The 15,290-nt window shown below is 29.7% G+C and overlaps 2 protein-coding genes across 2 annotated transcripts; both read left to right on the top strand.

Annotated features, from left to right (window-relative positions):
* Window positions 1–393: 393 nt before the first annotated feature.
* Window positions 394–1,867, top strand: LOC107012983 (probable membrane-associated kinase regulator 2). The gene is made up of 2 exons (XM_015212963.2): window positions 394–1,506; window positions 1,625–1,867. The coding sequence occupies exons 1-2, from the start codon at window positions 723–725 to the stop codon at window positions 1,708–1,710; spliced, it is 870 nt and encodes a 289-aa protein (XP_015068449.1). The 5' UTR covers window positions 394–722; the 3' UTR covers window positions 1,711–1,867.
* A 6,913-nt stretch (window positions 1,868–8,780) lies between these two features.
* Window positions 8,781–10,138, top strand: LOC107013792 (probable membrane-associated kinase regulator 5). Its single transcript, XM_015213670.2, has 2 exons — window positions 8,781–9,762; window positions 9,846–10,138. The coding sequence occupies exons 1-2, from the start codon at window positions 8,958–8,960 to the stop codon at window positions 9,926–9,928; spliced, it is 888 nt and encodes a 295-aa protein (XP_015069156.1). The 5' UTR covers window positions 8,781–8,957; the 3' UTR covers window positions 9,929–10,138.
* Window positions 10,139–15,290: the final 5,152 nt, after the last annotated feature.

The following is a 15,290-nucleotide window of genomic DNA, read 5'->3' as shown; positions in this document are numbered from 1 at the left end:
CAAAATACAGAGGGAAACAACCTCAACCGAATTCACTCAGAATACATGGGAGGTTCACACAAGTGATAACGTATCAAGCTTGTGACCCACAAATTTTCCTCTAATTCTCAAAGCCCTTAAGACTACATTGATAATGCTGATTAAGTTAGAAGGAATATTCCTCTATTTATAGAGTCCTAAACCTTTTTTCTACCAGAAAAATGATTAGTCAATCCAAAACTTTTTCTAAAAGAAAAACCTATTTATGGTAAGAAATCAGGACAAATAAAATCCAACATTAAGTAGGACATGATAAGAAATGATTGTTCAGGATCATATAACGAGAATGAATATAAATTGCTGGTATTTGATAACATATGACATGAGCCCAACAATGAATTGAGTGAGAAATGAACTTTGAACTTAATTCAACCTTAAACGTTAGCTAACGAGAGATAATTGTATAAGTATATTTAATTTTACATAATTGATCTAATATTACGCGTTCCTCAGACAATTAATAGTACTAGAGTCTTAACTTCTAATTAAGAACGAAAAGAAACTTACCGCTGCACCGTAACATTGGAGTTATTATCACACGTCGATGACACAACGTCCTCTGTATATAAAGCCATGAAACCAGCAAAGTTATTGCATTATTCCACAAGTTTCTCTTCGTCTCTCTTGAAGTTCTAATTCAAACTATTTGTTGATTATACAAACCTACAATTGTTTCTGATAACATGAAAACCTTCAAGTTACTCAAATGTTGGCCCAATGCCGACCCCAATACGTCTACTGTTGCTGATACTGATAATGTTCCTTATTTTGATTCTGTTAAGAATTTAATATATGGAATCGATTACGTAACTAACCCCGATGAAGATTCCTTCTTCGATTTGGTGTTCACAGGGCCTGATGGGCGCCCTAAAGTAGTCTGTAACTCTAAATCCGTGAAGCAGAGGAAGATCGGTGAATTTGATTCTCCAATTGACTCACAATCCAAATCTCCTTCTCCGGTTAGCGTGATCGGGTCTGGTATGGTCTTCTTGTTCAGATTCAGGAAATCAAATCCAGATAAAGCGGGAATCGATGAACCGAAGACAACATTGCACAGAGGCAGCAGTTTAAGAAGCAAACTGGAGAAAGAGAGAGAGGAGGAATTTTCAGTTGACGACTCCTCGCCATTGCCATCTAAGCAATTTGCAAGAGCCAAGTTTTTGAAATTGGTGAAGCGTGGGAATTCCAAAATGTGCACAGACAAAATTAGATTATCAGATCAAGTTTCAACTCCATTCATTAGCTCATCGAGAAAGCAATTGGATGAAAAACAGGGGAACCGAGTTGCTGCATTTGGAGCTGTATGTAAGCACGTTATGAAGAGCCGATCGACGACTTCCTCCTTTGCCGGAGTTTCATCGTCACTGCCGCCGATGAATCGCAGAGATGATTCACTACTGGAGCAAAATGACGGAATACAAGGTGCTATTCTTCACTGCAAGAGATCCTATAGCACTGCATCAAAAGGTAACTGCTGATTTATTTTTTTCATTGCCTAATTTGGTTACAAAATTATATCTATCTGCATAACTATAATCAGATTTCAACTAAACGATTAATTCTTAATTATGGGTGTAACGCGCAGACTGCTCGATTATAGTACCAAGATGTACAACTGAAGATGTAGCACGCACCTCTTGTTATGAAGAAGAGAGCAGATGGAGCATTTGAATAATCAATCAATTTCTGTATTTCACACTGTAAAACAAAAAGTGAGAAATACTAGGAGTTTTAGTTAACAGAATAAATGCTTGTGTATATTTTCTATAACACTATTTACTTGTCGAAGTGTATGGTATGAATTGAATTTGATCATTCTGGTTTGCTATTTCATTTCCGAAGAAGTTATATGGAGCACACAATTTCGTTTGTATTTTTCATTCACTACAAGCAATCAATTACGATACTTTTATGATATTAGTAGCTATAGTATCAGAATTACTATTTCATGCCTATAAACAAAGCCTAACGAAAAAAGTTTCAAGCTTCAATAGTTTGATGAGTAAAAACTGTTCCATCTGCAACTTGATGTCGTCCATAGAAATTTAAAACATCATATACAAAATAATATGTTTCTCAAGAGATTCCTTGTAAAAGAAGCTCAAAAGCTTAACAACGTTACAAACAACGAAATTAAGCAATAAAACGAAAGAACATACCTTAAATTTCTAATACAAGTGACAATCACATTTTCCTCCGTCATTTCTACTATACTTTTCACATCAAAGAAAGATAAGTATTTCATTAGTACAATTTTGGATCACGTTTTTCATAATTTCTATAATAACAAACGCTTTAACAATCATGACGTTTCTAATAAAGGTAAGGTCGAAGCAATGTGGTATCCAAATATTGTACTAAAGTTTTAGTAACAGTGGTAAGCAAAGTGTGGACCCTCTAGAAAGGTGAATTAAGTAGAGTATCTTATATTATGGATTATCATTTTCAAATAATTGAGCAGCAACCTTCGTACAAGACATGTAACTTAACATTTGGAGTTTGTTGTAATAATAGTGGGGATCAATTCATTCATTAATTCTCCAGACACACCTAATAATAGCCTACAAAATTACCATGTTCTTATGGATAAGGGTAAGGATTAATTTGCTAAGAATTTTTTATTCTTAAGCAAATTAATTAATTACTAGCAGCATGCTATTTGAAATTCAATTAAAAAAAAATTAAGTTGCGTAAAGAGAGGCGGTAACAACATTAGTATCATTGCATTTTGATTAATGTATCGATCGGCTTATAGGCAAGCAAATAAAGCAAGGGTTTAAGGTTTAAGCCTTAAGGCCCCATTAATTATTACAAATAATTGTTGTTGTTTTTTTAAAAAAAAATGGAATACTTTAAGGTAAAAAAGTATGAAATCTTTAAACAACAACAACAAAAAAAAAAAAAAAGGAACTATTATCTATGTAAGTGATGGTGACCCTTATATATAATACAATAGTTAGGGTAATTTACATCATGTGATTAATGTTGTTGTTTTGGGTAATCTTCCGCAAAGAAAAATATGAAGGAAAATGTACAAAGATGATAATGTGGTGTTCACCTATTCGGTATGTGTATGATTGAAGCTCTGACTGATTCAGATTTATATGGCATAAAAATGCTTTATAATCGAATTTTTTTTAATAGGTGAAATTCGAACCTCTGCATCTTTTCATGTCGAAGACAACGGGTTCGATTTCTGTAAGGGATAGGTACTCATTTCCGCCACTTTCAGTTAGTGTTCATCGCTGAGTGATCGCTCGCTAAAACTCTGGTTATGAATGGAAATAATAACCTATACATTATTATTTTGTTTAACTTGATTAACACTCTTAACATGGTCCTAAATTCTTGACCAATCAAAGGAATCAATGTCTTGGGTCTACCCATACTGTGAAAAGAGAATAAAAGAGTCCCTCTCACTAAAACAATGACATTACTTACCTCTATATACCACATTTTTAAAGAATATTTTGTTTTTATATCTTTTTGCTTTTTGGAAGTTAATCATCCTCACTCGTCACTATCCTCCCTTTCATCTTGCTCTGAGCTTCTCTGCCCAAAATTCCCTTCAATCCTCTTTACTCGCTTTAGACGGAGTTATTCCAACTCTAATATTTCATTTCAAGAACTTTACTGAACATGTACAAATTGTTAATTATGAACCAGATACCTAATTAAAAAACTAAAATCTCAAATCTACAACTTTTAAATTCTAGCTCCGCCTCTGTATATCATGATATTCCTTAAAGTTATTTTCAAGTTAGATTATAAAAAAATTATTTTCAATCAAGTTGAACTTGACTAGTGTTAAATAAGAAAGAGTGCATATGAGAAGATTTCATCATGGTCCTTTCACAAATGAAGCTAGGTAATTAATGATGATACACTAATGAACTAAGGAGATTTGCACAAAAGTTTCATAAACACAATCACACAAAACACATCATAATGTTAATTGGTTTGACTAGTAATAAAGAGTGAGTTAGTTATTTATGTAGTCATGATTTTGAATGTCCAATCAAAATGCTGCATTGGACCCCCTTAAAGTTAATATTCTTATATATGTGTAGCTTATATTTCCTTTTTTTTATTAATAAGTGATGATAAAACGTAACACTGACATGCAAGACATGTAACTAAACTTACGGACTTCAATTGCTCTAATAGTGGGGAGCCATTTATTCTCTATATCATTTTTCTCTTTTAACTAAACACATTGTAAAAGTAAAATACTTTTGTGGATTAGGTTAACATAGTAGCATCATCGATTAATATTTTTTTCCAGTTGGTGTAGGAGAAAAGAATAAATAAAGAGAGGCGGAGGGGATTACAAGGTAGAATAAATTAAACTTTCATCAAGAAAATTCAACTGAACTAATAAAATTATCCTAACAATATATAGTTATGAGTATTAATTTTTTTGGTATGTTATATTATGAAAAAAGTTACCTAACTACACAACTTCTAAAATTCTGTACCAATTGAAAATAATACGAACCCAACTTTACATTATGTATCATTTAGATACATTACTTTACAAGATATACTAGGATGTTACTTTACGCGATGTATCGATCAGATACATCACTTTACGTGATGTATCGAGATATTGAGTGATGAATTTAAAATTGAAACGCGATGTAATACTACGTTGAGGGATGTATCCTATATCAGGATCTTTAATTGAAGGAATTTTGTAATTCGAGAAAGAATAAAGATATGATGTAGTTCGTATAAGATGTAGTTATATTATAGTGAGTATTGATTAGCTGTGAAAAGAAAAGAAAGTAGTGACATTATTTGGTCAAAAAAGAAAAACACATTTGCAAATTCACTCTTCCTTCTTTATTTGTAACTCACTTTATTTTCTCTCTCACTTTTCCTATTTTCACGTTCTTTAAACACTTTACAAATACATTTTTACGTATAAAATTTATCCTTTTAAGCAGGTGCATGTTGAATGAAGCAAGTCAAACTTTAATACAAAGAAGTTGTTGTAACTCACTTCAAAAGAAAGAAGAAAAAATAAAAGGTAAAAGACTCAAACAAGCATGCCCACAATTTGGTCCAAATTTGCTCAATTCAAAGATAGAGAATGTCAGAGTATTAAAATGTAGTGAAAGAAAAGAAAAAAGTGAGAATCTCATTCAGAAAAACAATGACATTACTTACTCTTTACCCTTTTTATGAGTCTTTTCTTTTGGAAGTTTCTCTATTCCTAATTCCTATCTCCCTTTTACTACAATTCATACTTTTCTTTTTTTTGGTTAATTTGTCTCTTGCTGTACTCTGATTTACTCTTCTGTAAAAGTAAAAACCGACTAACCTAACATGAATTATGGTGCACTAGTGACTACTTCACCTTTAATAAGAAATTTCGGGTTTAAATTCTGAATATGGAGAAAAATTTTGTTGGAAGCGCCACTCTTGAGTGCCTTGTAGTGTACCATTCGAATTTAGTCAGAGCTTCAATGTGGACTCCTGAGACAGAATGAAAAAAATAAATAAAAAAAACGAAGTAACTATAACAAACCTACAATTATTTTGCATTTGAATAACACATATACTTGATAAAAATTATGTGGATGTAGGATTTAAATTCAAAGATGATACAAAATTGGATTCGACATAAATATGACCTTTAACTTGGCTTTAACGGACAACTAAGCTCTCCAACTTTGAGTGCACACAATTAGAAAATTAAATTGTATAAAATTGAACAAGTAAACACACATATCCTACATGTCATAATAGATGTTGGACGTCATCATTCAATTTTATACAAATTTAAATATCTACTTATACACACTAAAAAATAAAAAACATAATTATCAGATGACACCAAATTAAAAATCACGTTTATATGTTATATCGATCGAATTCTAGTGAAAAGAAGTTTAGTTTTGGCAAGCAACAGGCATCCTAGAGAAGGCTCATTTAGTTTTTGGGTTTTATCTATTTTCTTTCAAAAAAATATTATGAAATAACAATCTTTTGCTTTATAGCCCAAAAGGAAACAAATTGGATTAGCCTTGACCTACTTGACTTTAATCCCTTTTCACAAATTCAATTGTTGAATAATATGACATTTTTCTTAGGAAAACATCAGCATATACTAATTCTTTTTAAATAATAAGTGCAAACTTAATAGATTATATGTGCTTTATACAAACAAAATTATATCTGATAAATTCATACATTTATAAAAATCTTTTTAATTCGTGATGCCTTTTTAAAAAGATTGCGTAGATTTGCTCAAGTTAGTCATATTCTATAAAAAAAATATCTTCAGAATGACTTAGTCTAAGGATCGGTATCACAAATAATAATTTACTGGAGAAATTGTTGTGCGAAACAAAAATTATTTACTAAACACATTTTAAATTTTATTCCGGATTAATGGTGGGATATCCTATCTTATCCCATTAAATTTTAGAATTATTTTATATGCTTTCTAAATAAGATAAATTAGTCACAAAATTATATTCACGAGATAATTTAATCTACGAATTAAATAACTGTCATAAATTTTGTAGCCAAATAAATCATATATTCTGAATGACAATGGATTGTTACACATGGCATTAACGTATATTTAAGACTATTAACTAGTCCCAGGGTGTCAAAAATAAGCCGAAATTCTAGTAACTCAGTCAAAATTTTAGGAGTTGGAGTTAAAATAATTTAAATTGTGTTCAATTTTTAATTTATTTTAAGAGGTTCTTCAATTTAGCATAATTTTATTTTTAATTTCAATTCGTTTTAAGCATCTTTATTTGCATGATATAACGTACATTTCTATATCAAAGGTATGAAACTATGAACTATCTATTTTATATCTTTCAGGATTCATCTATCCATTTAGAACGTTTTTTAAAAAAAAAAATTGAAATACAAATTTTTGTTATAAAAGATAAATTATTAAGATTACACAAATCAAATTAGGCGGAGCATACCTAATTCAATTTTTTAGCTCATTTGATCTCATAAACTTAGACGGATCAAAACTTAACCCAATAATATTTAAATTTATTTTAATATTTTTAATTTCAACTCAATATATTTATTAATAAAGCTTGTTTTTTCTGTTAATTACTGTGGTTGGGTAGACTGAGACTTTGAATCTTGCAATAGAGATGTAAAAGACTGTGAAATCAAAAGTATAAAATTTTCAGACTTTTTAGACAGTAAAAATTAGGAATTACTGTAAATTGTGCGTACGCAGCGCAGAACGTGTCTGCTTTTCCAATTAACTCAGAACTCTCTGCCTCTCTCACATGACGAATATGACTTATTATGCTCCTCTATTTTTATTTTAAAATAATTTCTTTATCGAGTTTTTAATTAAATTTTTACATGACAAATTTAAAAATTTAAAATATTATGATATATTCTATATATATTATAATTATAGAATTCAAAAAAAAAATAATATTTTCTCCTGTTATTTTATGTGGCATTATTTAAGTGGAGTTTAAAAAAATGAAGACTTTGAATTGTTTATTAAATTATCCTTCAAAAGTGGACTCACTTTTTTATCTCTTCATAAATGTATTAAAATATTATTTAAAATTAAGTAGGACCAACGAGGGTAAAAAATGAATTTTAACTTTAAATATTTACCATATAAAAAAATGTGACATTCCTTTTAGGACTGACCAAAAAAGAAATGATGCCACATGGGACAGAAGGAGTATTATTTTGTCTCAATTTATTTAATTTACTTTTTCTTTTTTCAGTTTGTTCTAAAATGAATGAGATATTTATATATTAAGTAATAGTTCAATTCTAAATATTTATTTCAATTTAATGAAATGATTCATAGTCATACAAGTATTTATTATTTATTTGAAACTAAAAACGTCAAAAAAATATATGTAAATTTCATAAGGTCAAACTAACTCATCAAAAATTGGATGAGGAAGTCCACTTCCCGTTCCTATTTAAGTCATCATTTTAGATATTACGTCCTTCAAGAAACAAAGTAATTTTACTATTGCACTTTTATTTAGTGCGTTTGAACTCAAGATTTTAATAGACAAAAAAATATCAAAACTATCCGAAGTAGCTTACATATACCCTTAAACTATATTTCGGTTCAAAAATACCCTTCCTGTCAAACTAATAAAGCACAAATACCCTTCTAGTTAACATACGTATCTATGTTTGTGTAAAATGTCACATGGACGCCACATGGATGCCACATGTGCAAAACTATCCTAAACTATTCGAGATAGCTTAAATATATCCTTTAAACTATATTTCGATTAAAAAATTTTCTTCCCGTCTAACTATTGGACTACATTTGCCCTTCTGTTTAACAAAAATATTCATATGAGTGCTAAAATACGACATGAACTCTACATGTGCACGCCAAACATACCCCACCTCCACATAGAAGACTTAAAGCCCTAATTTCACTATTTTCCCCTCATTTAATCTTTACCTTATATATATATATATATACACACACATTGACTCAATTCAATTCGGCTTTATTCCAATACTAATATGTTGTACTTAGAAGATCCAACTTTAAAAAAATCAAATTAATTTTGTTATATAATTCCTTAAATCATCTATATATGCAAGTGTGGTCCTTAGACGGAAATGATATTTTTGAGTTGAAATATAATTTAAGGATATATTTAAATTATTTCGAATAATTTTGATAAACAAATGAATAGTTATTATTATCAATAAATAAATAGTGAGTTTAATACTCAGTTTCACTTAGATACAAATTGTAAGGAGTAGTATCCATCTTCTTCCTTGCCATTATAAAGTACAAACTTCTTGCGAAGCTCACATCACTCTCTCTCTTTTTGCGAAGCTCCAACCCTCACGTTTTCACGCTCATTACTCCAATTCTTCGTTCACATTTTGCTCACTTGTCTCTCTCATTTGCTCATACACCCATGGAATCATTGAAATTTCTCAAATTCTGGCGTACTACTGCCGCTGTTAGAGATATTGACTCTGATTTTGATTCTGTTAAAAAATTCACTGATACTGTGGATTATAGAGGAAATCAGGTATCAACCGAGAGTACTCATGAAGAAATTGATAAGGATGAGGATTCGTTTTTCGATTTGGTATTTACAGGGATTAATGGACACCCAAAAGATAATAATATCCCATCCAACTCTGTTTCGGAAAAGAGTTGTCCGGTAAAGCAGGGGAAGGGAAAGTCGAACTCGCCGGAGTCTCCGAATTCGGTACTCCGATCATCTCCCAAGTTCGCTGTATGTTTTTTGGGGTTCAGGAAATCGAAGCCGGAGAGAGTGATCGTTGACGATTCTTCTACGGTGAGTCCGAAGATTCAAACCCAGAAACGCAAGGTGGAAGAAAGGGAATCTTCAATTAACGATTCGTCGAAGCAATTTACAAGAGCTGATATGGGCAAGTATTTGAATTTGATGAAGCCTCTATACTCAAGAGCTTCGAAAAGGTTCACCGACAAAAATCAATTGTCATCATCTTCTTCTTCAGTGCAATCGTTGAGCTCACCAAGAATTTCATCAGAAGAGAAAAACGGAAACAGAGTCGCTGTACTCGAGGCCGTCCGTAAACGTCTAGGGAAAAGCCGGTCGACAGCTTCTTCCTTCGCCGGAGCTTCAATCCCGCCGATGAATCGCCGAGACGATTCACTGCTTGAGCAAAATGACGGAATCCAAAGTGCTATTCTACATTGCAAGAGATCATACAGCTCAGCCCGAAAAGGTACATCAAATTTTCATTACTGCTCTCATTAATTTTTTTTATATGTAATATTCAACTAATTTTCATTTTTTGCGTTTTAACAGACAGTTCGGTGTTATTATCAAAGAATTCAAATGAAGATCTGCAAAGAGCCATTTGTGAAGAGCAGAATCGGTGGAGTATTTGAATATAATTTAGATAGAAAATTCCTATTGTTGACACTTTTTTTTTTTCTCACTGTTTAGATAAAAGTTGAATAGTAGTAATATGATTTTCGAATGTAAAGTGACATTGTAACAAGAGGGAGTTATTATTTTTTGAAAAAAAGATCCTTTAAGTGTATCAGAGGTGTTTGTGTGATGTGTAAATGTTCAATTTGGTCATTATTATGTTCTGAGTTCCAATTTCCAAATAACCTTGTGTTTTGGCTGAATCGAAGTCGTCATTATTTCCATGGCACATATAAAACGATACAAACATATGGTACTGTGGTGCTCGATTACACATGACATGATGCATCTTTGACAAATTTTTACGGTTCTTATGTTAGGCGATGCATTTTTTGAGCTATTTTGGAATAGTGATGTTAAACAAAGCCGGATCATAGTGTGCAAAGAGGAAATTCAATAAAGCATTGGTTATGTAAAAGAGCGCAACGATTTCAAGAAAGACATCGTGTTTTCAAGAGGGAGGTGACAAAAATACAAATATTGAATAGATTGTTGAAAATTTTGACTAGATATCCCCTAAATATTCTTTAAGATGTCATTCCATGTTACAAAATATGACATTAATAAACTAGGATTATGATGAGAATACAAGAAGTAATACAAAATGAAATTACACATTTGTCTAAAAATTTTTTAAAAAAATCAGTAAATCAAATAGTGTGTCATTAATTAATTGAACAGACGAATGGAACATGTGAATAATATTAGGCTCCAATTGTTTGTGATAGAGGAAAAGTATTGACCAAATTAAGTTATTATATAAAGGTATTTATTAAAATAATATGTTTTTATAAAATTTTACAAAATTAATATAAATGTATTTTACAGTTAGGTTTTAGGGTATATTTCATTTTTTTTAAAAGTTGACGGCGTTAAATTGATATACGTTAACGTTACTCAAACAAAGGTTTTAGGAGTAAAACGTTACTCACAGTAACACATATCAACATAACGCTGTCAGTTTTTAAAAAATGAAATATACCCTAAAACGTTATTGTGAAATAAATTTATACTAATTTTGTACAATTTTAAAAAAATATATTATTTATTTTGATGAATTATTTTAGATAATGACTTAGTTTGATAAAAATTTCGAGATAGAGCGTATACACTGAAAAGAAGTGGTGTTTAATAACTCCACATCCATGCTCTTCAATTCATGCAAATCTTATGGGTACATCAAAGGTTAATATATAATTTAAGACAAAGTCATAAACAGATGCATGCAAATTTTGAAAGTGGCATATGAATGATGATCAAATTTATTGGTGATCGTGATAAAATATGAAGTATTTGTGAACACTGTTATTACAGCGGCACTGAACATATCAATCAATCTCTTGTTAACTCTAAAACGTAATCTTTACAGAAACCACACCTATATTTCGTTACGTCATTTACTGTTGCAGCAGCAGCCTTTTTTTAACAGTAAATCATAAAGTATTGGTTTTAACGGCAGCCTAGCTAATTCCTATTGCCTAATGCCAGCTGTATTGATTTTACCATTACGTTTCTCTTTTTACTGTATTTATTTATTTATTTATTGATTTTTTATATTGCAAAATTATATCAGATCATTTTTTGTAACACGGATAAATATGTATTTATGATCGAACACATTATTTATTTAATTGCTCACAAGTACTGTGAGAATATGTATACATTGAAAGCCTGCAATAGTAACGAGCTTGCGGACTTCATTCATTAAAGCGATGCTTGTCTTACAGATCAGGGGCTAATATTAACATAAAAAAAAATTATAAAACTTTCAAATATAAATAATTTTTGTTCTTATTCCTCTAGATATGAGAGAAATATGCCTTATTTAAAGATTGTTTATTTCTGGTCTAAAATTTAAAAATAGTGTCTAATCATGGGTGTATTATCACTTCTTTAATTCAAATTCGTATATTATGTTTATTCATCAAGGCTTGATTTTTTGATGATCAGTTCAGTTTTCTATAAATAGTACCGTTTGTAATAAATTTTAAAGTGAGAGAAAATAAAATAAAATCACAAATAAAATATGAAGAAACATAAATTTATTGATCAAGATAGATTGCGGGTATAATTTTGTTGATTTTTTGATTCTACTCTCTTAAGATTTATCAATGATTCGAGGGCGTTAGTGGCGTTATTTCTCAAACTAGGATGATTTGATTTGACCTCTCTATATGAATAATCCATCAATTTGCGGAGTATTCGAGATCTTGATCTCTTTAAGGAATTTTCGAAATGTTTTTAAGAGAATTTAGTACCCTTATATAGGCATAAACTAGGGTTTAATAGCCTTCAAGAATCATAATTTGAGTTGAACACAATTTGTAGAGTCTCAAATTGAACTCATCTTGTAGTAGAGTCCCACAAAATTTCAATGTCTATAGATCTCAGTAAAGCAAAAAAGTTTTAGTTTTATCGGACAAACATATATGTTCAGATTAAAATCGATATTATTGAGTCATATTTCTATTTTTAATCTCTGCGTGTCTACAATACGTCTAAATGATGTTTTAAAGAGAGAGCTTGAGGCTGAATGAGTCATAAGTCTCAATGGATTGAATCTTTGATTTTATAATTTATAATGTAGAAAAATGATACAATAGCACAAAAATTCATTTTTTATGACATATACATTATTATATAATTTTAAAATTCAAACATGATTAAAGGAATTTCTAGAAAACAAAACTTCTCAATTTATTCAGAAGTAACAAGAGGAATGATATAAAAAAGCTACTATGACAAAGTAATCAATTTTAATACACACATAACTTTTTAAAAAATATATCACTTTCATGTTATAGAATTATAACTCTGAAATAAATGATTAAAAAACTTTATTTTAGTTATAATTTAAACATCCGGTACTCCTTCCTAAATAAAAACAACATATTTTCAAATAACAGATATATAATATGAAATATGATATTGAAATATAATACAAAGAATATGAAGATAATGACAAGTGAAGATGTAAAATTCACTTATCAGTTGAGTTACTCTGAATCTAATTTTCTAATTTGTAATGATGAAATTATTTTTTAACATCATTCAATTCAATATTAAAGGACAAAAGGATAAATATATTTCGAACTATTTTAAATGGTATGAAGATGCTTACCGTCATATTTTTGAGATATTGGTACTTCTGCTGTCCAAAAACTAGAGCATACATACTCTTTATACTAACGGACATACATGTATCATAATCTTATCCATTGACTCGACGTTGGATCAATGCATAAGATTGCATTACGTGTTCCTATTTAGTCATTCGTTAGAGTGAAGGACATATATATACTCTAGTTTTTGAACGACAGAGGCACCACTTTCCAAAAAATATGACGAAAGACATCTGCATATCGTTTACAATAGTTTGGATGTAATCTTATTTTGCCAGAATGATATTTTTTCTATCTTATTTCACCTTTTAAAATACTTTTACCCTTTTAACTTTAATACCTTCTAACTAAAAAATGAAAAAAAGATGGGAATTGTATATAATAGCAAGCTAATAACCAAATATCTCGCTCACCACTCTCCTCCACTCTCTCGCTCGCTTCCTCACTTTTTATAAAAACACAAGTGTATAAAATTGTTTCTAACAGTATTAAGAAGAGAAAATTGCATAAATACATATATTTTTGTTCCCCTCTCTCCCCTCTTCCAGATCTCGCTCGCCACCCTCGCCTTTCTCTTTTATACAAACAGAAGCAAAATGTATAAATTGCGTTTATTGTTTGTATTAAGCGTGAGAAATTGTATATACACATGCAAGTACATATATTTTCGTCCTATACACTTATAATTATACAATAAAAATACTTCCCTGACCAGTTTCTTTTGTCTTTCTCTCTTTCTCGTTTTATACAATTTTCAAATTGTATCTAATTTCTCTCTTTCTCGTTTTATACAATTCGATTCAATTGTATATTCCTTGTCAAGTCTCTTTTGTCTTTCTCTCTTTCTCATTTTATACAAATTCAAATTGTATATAATCGTTCTATACACTTATAATAATACAATTCGTTTTATACACTTCATTTTTATACAGTTCTCTGCCCAAGTGTCTTTCTCTTTCTTGTTTTATACACTTCGTTTTATACAATTTGCTTCAACTGTATATGTGTAACGAATTATATAGTTTCTATTTTTTCTATGGAGCGCAATTATGCAAACTTTGTCATAGCATACAAATATGAATTTTTTATTTGCTATATGTGAAAGTTGTCCAAAAAAAATCAACTTATTTTAAACAAATTTTCTAACCATTTAGCACTTTTTCAATTGTATATTTATTTTTTCCTTTTATTAAAAACACTAAATTTAACTCTCAATTCCGAGTTTTGACCCCCATACAACATAAAGTAGAATAGTAGCTAGTTGTGTTAATTAATTCATAATATGATCATTGATACAATGCACCATTTTTTAATAATCAACTAATTAAGGATTGGGAACATTGATTTTTTTTCATCCAAGAACCATATAGATTTTCTCTGATCCCACTATAGATTGCATGCCTACATGAACAGGAACAACACAAATTAAAGATGCAAACTTCCCACTTCCATTATTTTGTATACATAGTTGACAACTTTATTTTTAAATTAGTATACTATTGTTACTAAATTAGGGTCAGATGCAATCTAACTTACCTTTTGCTTTTATTTAATCTCTCTTTCTTATACATGTGATACGTTTTTTCTTTTAATTTGATAACAAAAATGTCATTCGTTTATGATTTAAAATAATCTAACTTTATAATTTCACTTTATTTTTAATAATGATTTATGTACACTAATACAATTATTATTTCATTTTTAAATCAAATTTTGATTTTTTAAAAAATTAAATCAAATAATGTCACGTAAATTATAATCGAAGACGATTAAAATAAGATGAATGTAGAATTGGTACCATGCATGATGAAACGTCTCACCAAACAAATCAATGCTGCATGCATCTTGTCTTATGGTAGATTATATATATATATATATAATATATATATGTTTTCAATTATACTGTATTTGCTTGTATTATAATTTTGATGAAATGACGTTATGTATGGGTTCCAAGTTGCAAAGGAATATAAAATTAATAAGAAATTGACCAATCATGAGAAAATTCTCTAGGGTTGACTTTATTATGAGAAAATTATTTGTTATGTTTGAATGGAGATTCAAAATTCCCTTAAATATTCATTGAATTATTTGAAAATTCAATGAATATTTGTCAAAATATTTATCAAACTAAGTCTATAAGAGTTAATGGTAGCAATGGAAAAGGAATTAAATTAACGAAAACTCGTATATATAG

This window comes from Solanum pennellii, chromosome 3 (genome assembly GCF_001406875.1).
Source record: "Solanum pennellii chromosome 3, SPENNV200".
Classification (NCBI taxonomy): Eukaryota; Viridiplantae; Streptophyta; class Magnoliopsida; order Solanales; family Solanaceae; genus Solanum; species Solanum pennellii.
The sequence above is the reverse complement of the archived record's forward strand: the minus strand, read 5'-3'. Positions and strand labels throughout refer to the sequence as shown.